The 12,149-nt window shown below is 40.8% G+C and overlaps 1 protein-coding gene across 1 annotated transcript in view; it reads left to right on the forward strand.

Annotated features, from left to right (window-relative positions):
* The first annotated feature begins 3,795 nt into the window (after nucleotides 1–3,795).
* TTLL9 (tubulin tyrosine ligase like 9) overlaps nucleotides 3,796–12,149 on the forward strand; it is a 46,022-nt gene continuing 37,668 nt past the window's right edge. Inside the window, exons 1-2 of the mRNA XM_043883146.1 lie at nucleotides 3,796–3,886; nucleotides 7,498–7,541. Coding sequence (XP_043739081.1) covers nucleotides 3,872–3,886; nucleotides 7,498–7,541 — 59 coding nt within the window. The 5' untranslated portion in view covers nucleotides 3,796–3,871. The remainder of the gene's footprint in view (nucleotides 3,887–7,497; nucleotides 7,542–12,149) is intronic.

Here is a 12,149-nt window from a genome sequence, read left to right on the forward strand (position 1 = left end):
GATGTGACGACAGTAGCAGAGGTCACAGTAGTATGATTTCTGGCTTCAAATATGGAAGGGGGCCGTGAGCCAAGGAAGACAAAACAAAGAAATAGATTCTCTCCTAGAGCTTCCAGAAGGAACTCAAGCCTGCCAACACCTTCATTTTAGCTTAGTGAGACCCATTTCAGACTTCTGACCTCAAGAACTATGTGCTAATAAATTTGTATTGTTTTAAGTCACTCAGCTTATGGTAATTACAGCAGCAACAGGAACCTAATACACTCAATGTCCTTGGGAAAAAGTCCAACCTGCTTAGCACGGCACACAAAGCCTGTGGGATCCGCTTCTACCACTGTGACTTGGAGCAAATTTCTTAACTTCTACAGGCCTCAGAGTTACTATCTATAAAATGAGGAGGGAAAAAGCCCCTCTAGGTCTGTAGCAAGATTAAAAGCAAGGACATATTTAAAGTATCTACTAGAGAGACTGCACACAGCACATCATCACCATTATTATCATCATTATTGTTGTTATTATTATTATTATCATAGAACAATTGACAGGGTGTTAGGAGGCCTGGGTTCTACTGCCCTCACTAGGGCTCTGTTTCCACATCTGTGAAAAAGGAAACAAACAAAAACATCCAGGTTTGGCTGTCTCATCATTCCTCTCTTCGCTCTTTTCTGGCCACTGATCTTCATTCACTTCCTCAAACGTGTTTCAGTCTGTCTTCCAGTTTTGTACATGCTGTTCCCTCTTCCTGGAATGCCCTTCCCGTTCCCATTACCAGATGAACTCCTATTTGCTCCTGAAAGTCTCTGCTGACTCCAGTTAGAGTTGGTTAGACTCCACCATTGTGAGTTCCCAAAGTATCCTAAATGTCGTCTCTCATAGTACTGATTTTCTGTTATTGCTATGGCTTGTTTTTCATTTAGAAAAAAACCTGAAAAACAAATTCAGGTAAGAATATTTTGACATATTTGCTTCAACTGGGTTATTAAAAAAATTCCAAATAAACTTGACATAGTTGAAGTTTCTTCTTCTCTTTCCTCATCTTTAATTCTTTCCCCACAGGCAATACTATCATGAATTGGGTGTGCATCTTTCCAGTCTGTGTTTTTAAACTTGTAATACCTATATTCCTATAGTATATAGAATATACTTTTGTATGTGTTTATATTTAACACAAATCAACCTTCAAAAATATTTATCCTCCTACAACTTTCTTTTATTGACCCAAAAATAGGTTTGGAGGATATTTTCATGTTGATATAGAGCTGGGTCATTAATTTTTATCACTATGTAGTATCTTATTATTAAAATATATCACATTTTATTCATCCATCACCATACTAGTGGACATTTTAATCATTTCTAATATTTTGCACTAATACAAAGAATGTTTTATATTATATGCAAAGAACATCTTTATACATAAAACCCTTACACAAGTGTAAGAACTTCTTTAGGGAAGGTTGTCACCTTGCACATTAGCTGCAAAATGAAAGGTATTCATAGGTCTTGCGGCTGTATTCAAAGAGCATATGTTCAGTAGTTGAATTGATGGGTTGTGAGGTGTGTGCCTTTTCAATTTATAAGATATTACCAAGTTGCCTTCCAAAGTGTGAATGTACCAGCAGCATATAAAGATTCCTGTTTCCCAACATGCTCACAAACACTTGGCATTGATAAATGTTTTAATATTTTTCTGCTTGATGTAATTAAAACCATATCTTATAATTAATTTTATGTATATATCTCAATTGCTTATTAGTGATTTGAGTTTCTTCTACCGAAAGTCCCCAGTTGTGTATTTTATCCACTTTTCTTTTGCAGGTTGTGGGAGAGAGTCCTTTTCTTAATAGTTTGCAAGAGTTCTTTGAATACTATCCCTTTGTTATACAGGTTGAAGATTTTTACTCCTAATCTGTAGCTTGTCTTTTAGTCCGGTTTATAATGACTTGTGTTATATGGTGAAGAAGGCAATGGCAATCCACTCTCGTACTCTTGCCTGGAAAACCCCATGGACGGAGGGGCCTGGTAGGCTGCAGTCCATGGGGTCTCTAAGAGTTGGACACGACTGAGCGACTTCACTTTCACTTTTCACTTTCCTGCATTGGAGAAGAAAATGGCAACCCACTCCAGTGTTCTTGCCTGGAGAGTCCCAGGGACAGGGGAGCCTGGTGAGCTGCCATCTATGGGGTCGCACAGAGTTGGACATGACTGACGTGACTTAGCAGCAACAGCAGTGTTATATGGCAGTATAAATTTTGAGAAAGTCACAGATCAGCTTTTCCCTTATGAGTTGTGGTTTATTAAAAAAATCATACTCCACAGTTGATCTTTGAATAACATGAATTTGAACTGGGCATGTCCACTTATTTGCAGATATTTTTCAATAAAAGCATAATACAGTACTATACAATCAGAGATTGGTTGAATCCAAGGTTGTAGAATTGTCTACAAGAAGGGCCAAGTGTCATGTTATAGGCAGTTTTTCAACTGCTTAGGGGTTGGTGCCCCTAACTTCTGCATCATTCAGGGGTCAGTTGTAGTCTGAAATATTTGCTTGCCATATTTATTCCTTAATCTACTTGAATCAGGCATCAATTTTTTACTCCTATGGAAAGCCAGTTTCTCAGTGCCGTTTATTGAGTTCTCCACCCTTTCCCTATGGATTTATGATTTCACCTCTATTGTACATCAGTACAGAAAAATCTGTGTCTGTTTCTAGGATCCCTATTGTATTCCATTAATATTTGCCTCTTTGTACCATATGTGACTTGATAAGCAGAGAAATATCTCCCTTCCCCAAAACATAAACTCTATTGTTTGGGTTTGACAATCGCTCTCAAAAATTCTTGATTAGATTTGGGAAAATACATGTCTTTATGATATTGAGTTTTCCCATCCATGTACATGGTATGTCCCTCCACGTATTCAGGCCTTCTTTAATGTCCTTCAATAACGTTTTGTAATTTTCTCTATGAGAATATTCACTCCACAGTCTTTGTTAGTTTTGTTCACTGTTGTATCCTCAGAGTCAAGAATGAGCCAGGACATACAGTAGATGCTTAATAACAATTTGTTGTTTGATGAAATGTCTTTCATATATTTTGTTAGATATATTCCTACATATTTTTATTGCTATAAAATAACAACAAAAATTGTTTAATAGTTTCTAATCAGCTATATAGATATAGGTATATAGATCCCGGGGCAGTGGAAAGTAAGGCAGGGAAGGATGTGGAGCCAGTACAGGGTGCAGTGAGGAATAAATGGCCCGGTTATAGGCAGGGGAGAGATAAGATCAGGTTTGTGTTTTAAAGAGCTCTTTGCCAGCAGTGCAAAGACTGAACTGGAATGGATAGGGCAAAGTGGGCACTCCTAGAGGGTCAGGAGGCTACTGCAGACGTTGAGGTGAGTCCTGGCATTGAGTTAGTGCCTAAGAATTAGAGTGATTGAGAGAGATCAAGAGTGACTGATTGGCCACGTGAGCAACTGACCAGGTGACTTTGTGAGGAACCGAGTAAGGAAACTTAGAACCGTCGCATTGACCAAAAACTGACAACTTTTCAGATGCAGGGCTATTAGGTCAACCGAAGTGCAGCCGCAGGAGACACGAGGCGTGAGTGCCCTCGGCTGGCAGCCAGTCTCCAGCTAGGTCGCGGAGGCATAGGGCTGGGGGAGAAAGTTTTAGGGATTAGAGGGGTCTGGGCCGCCTTGGCACGCAACGGCTTCTGAGCTGGGGTCTGTGAGTTGCGCGGAAAGGAGTTTCCTAACCTCATCCAATCAGAACGGCAGAGCCCCTCCGTCGCCTTGGCAACAGGACGCTAAGGCTCTAGCCAGACAAAGTGGCGGTTTGGATCGCGCCCTGGGGAATCCTATCATGTCACGACCGAAGGTAGGCGTGCCCCTCGATCCAGATGGTTCATCGTCCCTAGAGAGGGAGAGAAATCGCAGAGAGATTCAGAAGTTGAGGAGTCCTAGTGGAGGGATTCCCGTTAGCAAGGAAGAAAATGACGCGTTCAGAGAAAAAACTACAAGTCCCGGCATCCTGCGCAACGCCGGAGTTTCAGTGCGAGTTCAAGAAACCTGGTTTGCCGGCCAGAAATTTATGAAACTCTAGGATTCTAAACTAGATTTCTGTGACTACGTGGAAAGCTCAGAATTACGGATTTCCTGACCTGGAAAAGCTCTTTAGAGATCTATTTACCCCGTCGGCCGCTTGCAACTCTCTCATCCATCCATCCCCCAAACACTAATTAGTGTTTTTTCTGAGGCCAGCCCAGTACTGGCCAATGGAGAGGTGAAACGGACAAGCCCCTGCCCTCTAGGAGTGCACAGACCAATGCCCCCATTTCAAAAGTGGTAGAGATTTCTAATCTGGGAAAGATTAGACTCAGAGAAAAGAATGAGTTACTCTAGAATCCAGTTGTCCCACCCGGCCTGCTTCTTACCCCGTGTTCCACCTCCGAAGAATGGCACTTCCATTTCTTTATTTCGATCCCTGAGTTGGGAAGATGCCCTGGAGAAGGGAATGGCTACCCAAGGACTGGAGAATTCTATGGACTGTAAGAGTCAGACATGACTGAGCGACTTTCACTTTCAGAGCAAAAAAATAAGTGATTATCTTGGGCCCACCCAAATAATCCAGGATAATGTCTCTATTTTCAAGTCAGTTGATTCCAAACCTTAATTCCACCTGCAACCTTAATTTCCCTTTGCCATGCAATCCCAAATGGCACAGTGGTAAAGAATCCCACCTGCCAATGCAGGAGACGTTGGAGATACGGGTTCCCTCCCTGGGTTGGGAAGATTCCCTGGAGTAGGAAATGGCTACCCACTCCAGTATTCTTGCCTGGAAAGCTCTGTAGACAGAGGAGCCTGGCTGGCTACAGTCCCTGGGGTCCCAAAGAACTGGTCATCAATGAACACACACACACCTGACATATTTATAGGTTCTGGGGATTAGGACATGGACACATTTTGAGGGAGCTTTATTCTGTTTCAGTTCAGTTCAGTCGCTCAGTCGTGTCTGACTCTTTGCGACCCCATGAACCGCAGCACGCCAGGCCTCCGTGTCCATCACCAACTCCTGGAGTTTACTCAAACTCATATCCATCGAGTCAGTGATGCCATCCAGCCATCTCATCCTCTGTCATCCCCTTCTCCTGCCCCCAATCCCTCCCAGCATCAGGGTCTTTTCCAATGAGTCAACTCTTCGCATGAGGTGGCCAAAGTATTGGAGTTTCAGCTTCAGCATCAGTCCTTATTCTGTTTACCATCAAATAATTGGAAAGTGAAAATTTACAATGCATCACAAATTCAAATGTATAAAAATAAATGTAATTAAACATGTTCAAGACTTCTATACTGAAAACTAGAAAACAGTGGAAAGAAATTGAAAACTTAGATTAATAGAGATAGACCATATTCATGGAATAACGCACTCAATCGTTTATGATGTCACTTCTTCCCAAAATGATCTGTACATTCATTATAATCCCAATAAAAATACCAATATACTCTTCTGATAGAAGTTAGCAAGAGGATCCTAAAATTAATACTGAAGTCCAGAGGACCTCAACTTGTAAAGACAATCTTGAAAAAATCAGACTTACTCGACTTGATTTCAAGATTTACTAGAAAACTACGGTAATTAAGGCAGTGTGGTAGGGACATAAGAGTAGACAAATAAGTCAATAGAACAAAATAGAGTCTAGAGATAGACCAACATATATATAGCCAATTGAATTTTGACAGAAAAGGCAAGACAATTCAGTGAGAAATGGGAAATTTTTTTCAAGCAAAGACTCTGGAGCAACTGTGTAAGCATACATAAACATGTGAGGATATAAAAGATATTATGAAAAAAGATTAGAACACTTAACTAGGGGAATTAGAGGGGCTTGATTGGAACAGGATAAAATTACCCTTGCTTTTGTGGGGGGCTTACTTCTGCAGGTTTTGTAAAACAATAACCTCTAGCCCTTCCTACTGGCTTTTTGAGGGGTAGCATTGTGTAGGACAGGCTTCCCTGATAGCTTAGCCGGTAAAGAATTCACCTGCAGTGGAGGAGACCCAGTTCGATTCCTGGGTCAGGAAGATGCCCTGGAGAAGGGATAAGCTACCCACTCCAATATTCTTGGGTTTCCCTGGTGGCTCATAGGGTTAACAATCTGCCTGCAATGCAGGAGACCTGGGTTTGATCCCTGAGTTGGAAAGATCCCCTGGAGGAGGGCATGGCAACTCACTCCAGTATTCTTTCCTGAAGAACCTCCATGGACAGAGGAGCCTGGGGGGCTACAGGCCATGGGGTCACAAAGCATCGGACACAACTGAGCGACTAAGCACAGCACAGCATTGTGTGGTAGGCAGAATTCTAAGATGGCCCCCAAGATTCCCACCTTGGGTGTACACACCTTGTATAATACCCTCCCCTTAAGTGTCGATGGAGCCTGTGGCTTTGATGGGATAGTTATTACCATGTTGTATGAGCCTCCATCATAGCCAACTTGGAGTGGGAGAAGGGTTGGAATCAGAGGGATATGCTTTTGTTGGCCTAGAAGAAAGTAAGCATCCATGTTTTGAACTGCCTAAGGGGGCCACTTCAAAAGGAACTGCAAGCAGCCTCTAGGAGCTGAGAGCAGTCCCAACCAATGACTAGCAAATAAACAGGAACCTCAATTGTACAACCCCAAATAACAATTCTGCCAACAATCTGGATGATCTTGGAAGAGGACCCCAAGCCCTAGAGGAGAAACATAACCACAGCCATCACCTTGATGGTAGCCTTGCAAGACCTGAGCAGAAGATCCAGCTAAGATGTGCTCAGACTGACTCCTGGTCCAAGGAAGCTGTGGGACATAGATCTGCACTGCTTTAAGCTACTATGTTTGTGGTAATTTGTTATGCAGCAATAGAAAACTAATACAGATGGTTCATCTGTCCAAGGTGCATAGGTCATCTTGCATAAGACCAATTTCTGATTCTCCTTTCACACCTGCCTTAGGGATCAGTCATACCAGGACTGAGGATCAAACTGTTTTGGACATAGTTGTAGGAGATAATATCCCAAATACCCTTTGAGGATTTGGAAGGTCCATTTTGAGTCAAACATTGCTCTTAGTCATTAACCCAGCTCCTCCTGAATCATGGGTCTAATCAAACATTCAATGTTATAAAAGGTCCAGATCCTACTGAGTTCAGCCCTCATACTGGGGTTCATGGTTGGACATTTGAAACACTTAAAACTGGGTATTCACTATACGGTCATATCTGGAGTAAGCCTAGAGTGACGTGGACCCTTGGATCCTTGGGGGTTCATTCCTAGGACCAAGTTTCTGGGTACATGCTAACCAGTGAGAACTTTGCCAGGCTAAACCTTCCTGTCATAGCATCTGTGCAGTGCTGAGTCTGATAGTTTGAAAATTTTAATATCTGCAGTAAGTTGAGCTGGAAAAACAGAATGGAAATGTATAAAATTATATCACTTTCATTTTCTCATTGCAGAATCAAAATTACAAGGGCCATGGATTGCCAAAAGGAAAAGAACGGTGAGTGGTCCCACCCAGTCCAATAAACCCAGAACTAATTGCAGCCCTCCTTCCTTCCTTTTGTGCATCTCTCCCTTCCCCCTTCTTTACTTTGATAATGATAAGGATAATGGTAATAAACAATTAGCAAGCACTTGCCAGGCCCTGGGCTTGTTGTTTCACTTGCTTATCTCAATGAATCCTGACCACAGTTCTTTGAAGTAGATACTACTATTCTGTCCATTTTACAGATGGGGAGACTGAAACTCAGAGAAGCTGTTACTTGCTCGACTGTAGGATCTGTTAGTGGCAGAGCTTGTTGGCCTCCACAGACCATGTTGTATCTGTGTTCCCATGCCTTGTTCAACAACCATGTAAAGTGGACTTGATAACTCAAAAGACAAATCCATTCTAAATTTCTGCACCACTCTGCCACAGTAACCTGGGTGCAGAACTCAGCATCTTTTTGGATTTCTTAAACAGAATTCGCATGCACAAAGCAGGAGTGAGCAATGCAGACTTTGCTGAAGATTTTTGTGGGAAGTTAAGGAGTTAGTTACATTGCACACCATGGCAATTCTTTTAGAATTTTCTTTTTTCATTTAGATATTTCTGTTTTTTCTAAAGACCTTCCTGACTATACCACTACTGGGGAGGGCATGCATGGTCTCTGACCTTTCTCTCATGCAGCGACCATCTTCTTTGCTTTCTGTCTATGTGTACTGACTCCTTTCCACCAATTTTAAACCTTTCACTCTTGCACGCAGAGCGATTCCACTATGTTCCAGATCCTGGCCCCAAACTTACACGTCTGCTCCCACCTCAACAAAACAAAGAGCACTTCTGATAGCAGAAACCATCCATCAGTTTTATTCAGTTCAGTTCAGTCACTCAGTCGTGTCCGACTCTTTCTGACCCCATGGACTGCATATGTATGTTGCCATGGATTTCATGTATGTTATATTGTTTGATATTATCCCGTAAGGTGCTGAGATCTGTTGTTCTAAATTTTTCTTTCTTTAATTCAGATTGAATAATTTCTATTGTCTTGTCTTCAAATTTACTATCTTTCAATTGTTTTCTAGCTTTACTGAGATGCAATTGGCATATAGTATCGTGTAAATTTAAAGTGTATAATGTGATGATTTGATACACATCACATATATATTGTAAAATGTTTACCACAATAAGCTTAGTCAACACATCCTTCACCTCACATAATTACCATTTTGTTATTGCTGTTATGGTGAGAACACTTAAGATCTACTGTTAACAACTTTCAAGCATATCATACAGTATAGTTACCATGCTATACATTAGATCCTCAGAACTCATTTCTCTTATAACTGGAAATTTGTACCCTTTGACTAACATTACTGTCCTTTCTTCGATAATGTCCTATCCCCTGTTAAATTTATCCTATGAATTTTTAATTTCAGATACTGCAATTTTCAGTTTTAGATTTTTCCATCTTGGTTCCTTTTTAGACTTTTAATATCTTTTCTGCAATAACTCATATATTTACTTATTATATCCATCTTTTCATATAAATTATTTAACATATAGTATCTGTGTGAAGTCTTAATCTAATAACTCCAATAATTGGGTCATTTATGAGTTTATCTCAATTGGCTGTTTTTCCTCTTGATTATGCATTACATTTTTCTGCTTTATTATTGCATGTCTTATATTTTTTATATTCCATTCTGCACATTGTGTGTAAAAAATAGTGAAGACCAAAAAATTATACACACCCACTTCCACACCCATATAATTGTGTACATGTGTTTGTGTATAGGCATACATCCTTTTATTATACTTTGCTTTGTTGCACTTTACAGATACTATGTATTTTTTTTTTTACAAATTGAAGGTTTGTGGCAACCGTACATTGACCAAGTCTATTTGTGCCGTTTTCCAGCAGAATTTTCTGCCTTTGTGTCTGTGTCACAATTTGGTAATTCTCACATTTCAAATTTTTTCATTATTATTATATTTATTATGAGAATCTGTGATCTTTGATGTTACTACTACACCACACCGAAGACTCAAATGACGGTTAGCATTTTTTTAAAGAAATAAAGTATTTTAAAGATTTTTTATTTACATATTTATTTATTCATTTTATTTTTTGTTGTGCTAGGTCTTCATTGCTGCACATGGGCTTTCTCTAGTTGTGGCCAGTGGGGACTGCTCTTCGTTGTGGTGCACTGGCTTCTCTTGCTGCTGAGCATAGGCTCTAAGCACGTGGGCTTCGGTAGATGTGAATCAAAGGCTTAGTTACTCCAAGGCATGTGGGATCTTCTGAGACCAGGGGTCGAAATCGTGTACCCTGCATTGGTAGGCAGATTCTTAACCACTGGACCACCAGGGAAGTCCCAGCAATAAAATGTTTTTAAATTAAGATATGTCCATTTTTAAAGAGACATAATGCTATCGCACACTTAACAGACTACAGTATAAACATAACTTATTATATGCACTGGGAGCATGGGTTGGATCAAAGCTTTAATGCACTGACTTCATCCCAAGCCTAGCCTCCTGTACTGCCATTTTGAGCTTGTTAGTAGCTGACCTGGGAGGAGACAGGACTGCAGTTTGTTTTTTTTAAAATTTATTTGTTTGATTGTTTTTGTTTACTTTGGGATTCAACTCTGGCAGGGCTGCTGGAATGCAAGCACCATGTGCAGAAGTCTGGGTTTTCTCTCAGCTTTACTGTTTTCTATAGTGCTTCTTTTTTAAGCAAATTTGCCAGAATCCAGCTTTATTCCATTTGGTTTGGGAAAGGGCTCTTCCAGATTTTTATCCACCCTACATGTCATCTGTGCTGTGCTTAGGCACTCAGTCTGACTCTACGCAACCCCCATGGACTGTAGCCTGCCAGGTTCCTCTGTCCATGGGATTCTCTAGGCAAGAATACTGGAGTGGGTTGCCATGCCCTCCTCCAGGGGATCTTCCTGACCCAGGGATCGAACCCATGTCTGCCGCATTGCAGGTGGATTCTTTACTGTCTGAGCCACCAGGGAAACCCAAGAATACTGGAGTGAGTAGCCTATCTCTTCTCCAGGGGATTTTCTCAAGCCAGGAATCGAACTGGGGTCTCCTGCATTGCAGGCAGATTCTTTACCAGCTGAGCTACCAGGGAAGCCCACATGTTGTCTAAGCTCAGCTAATTTTTCCTGGCACCACAAATTCTATCTTCCACTGCTGGCATTGTTCCCTTACTTGTCCAACCCAGACCCAGATCTGGAAACTGCTGCATCTTCTCTGCTCCTTGATGAAGGCCTTGTTTCTCTCTGGAATTAGTTCGTCAAGTTTTCTTTTGTCTATTGCTCTCCACTAGCCCCAGGAACAAGGACATTTATTCTATGCATTATTTTCTCATTGTAATTATAGGATTGAAACTCTTTCACATCCTTTTATATCATAACTAAAAGCAGAAGTCCTTTTTATCATAATTTGCATTTCTTGGTTATTGATAAGGTTGAGTATATTTTAACATGCTTGTTGGTCATTTAAGTTTCCTGTGCTATTAATTTGAGCTTCCCTGGTGGTTCAGCAGTAAAGAATCCATCTGCAATGCAGGAGATGCAGGTGCTATCCCTGGGTCAGAAAAATCCTTTGGAGAAGGAAATGGCAACCCACTTCTGTATTTTTGCCTGGGAAATCCCAAGGACAGAGGAGCCCAGGGGGGCTATAGTTAAGTTTTATATAAACTATGAGGTCTCAGGGACTTCTCTGGTGATTCAGTGGTTAAGAATTTGCCTGCCAATGCAGGGGACACAGTCGATCCCTGGTCTAGAAAGATCCTGTATCCCAAGGAACAACTAAGTCAAAGCTCTACAACAAGAGAAGCCTCGGCAAGGAGGAACCTGTGCTCCACAATGAAGAGTAGCCTTCGCACAGCAACAAAGACCTAGCGCAGCCAAAAATAAATAAATTAATTAATTAAATAAAATTAATTTTTAAAACTAGTTCACACAATAAAGTATGAGGTTTAAGTTTAGGTTCATATTTTGCATGTGCCTATCGAATCGCTCCAGCCCCATTTATTGAAAAGGCTATTCTTCCTCCATTGAATTGATTTTGTTCATTTGTCAAAATTTAGCTGGGCAGATTTGTGTGCTATTTCCTTGTTCTTTTTTCTCTTCTCTGGGTCTCTGTACCTCTTTTTCTGTGAACACCACACAGTTTTGATTATTGTAGCTACATAATGTTTTGAAATTGATTAGACTGATTTACCCCACAGATTGATTATATTCTTTGCAGCCGAAGATAGAGACGCTCTATACAGTCAGCAAAAACAAGATCAGCAGCTGACTATGGCTCAGATCATGAACTCCTTATTGCAAAATTCAGACTTAAATTGAAGAAAGTAGGGAAACCACTAGACCATTCAGGTATGACCTAAATTAAATCCCTTATGATTATACAGTGGAAGTGACAAATAGATTCAAGGGATTAGATTTGATAGACAGACTGCCTGAAGAACTATGGACGGAGGTTCATGACATTGTACAGGAGGCAGTGATCAAGACCATTCCCAAGAAAAATAAATGCAAAAAGGTAAAATGGTTGTCTGAGGAGGCCTTACAAATAACTAAGAAGAGAAGAGAAGCAAAAAACAAA

Source organism: Cervus elaphus, chromosome 23 (genome assembly GCF_910594005.1).
Source record: "Cervus elaphus chromosome 23, mCerEla1.1, whole genome shotgun sequence".
Taxonomy (NCBI): Eukaryota; Metazoa; Chordata; class Mammalia; order Artiodactyla; family Cervidae; genus Cervus; species Cervus elaphus.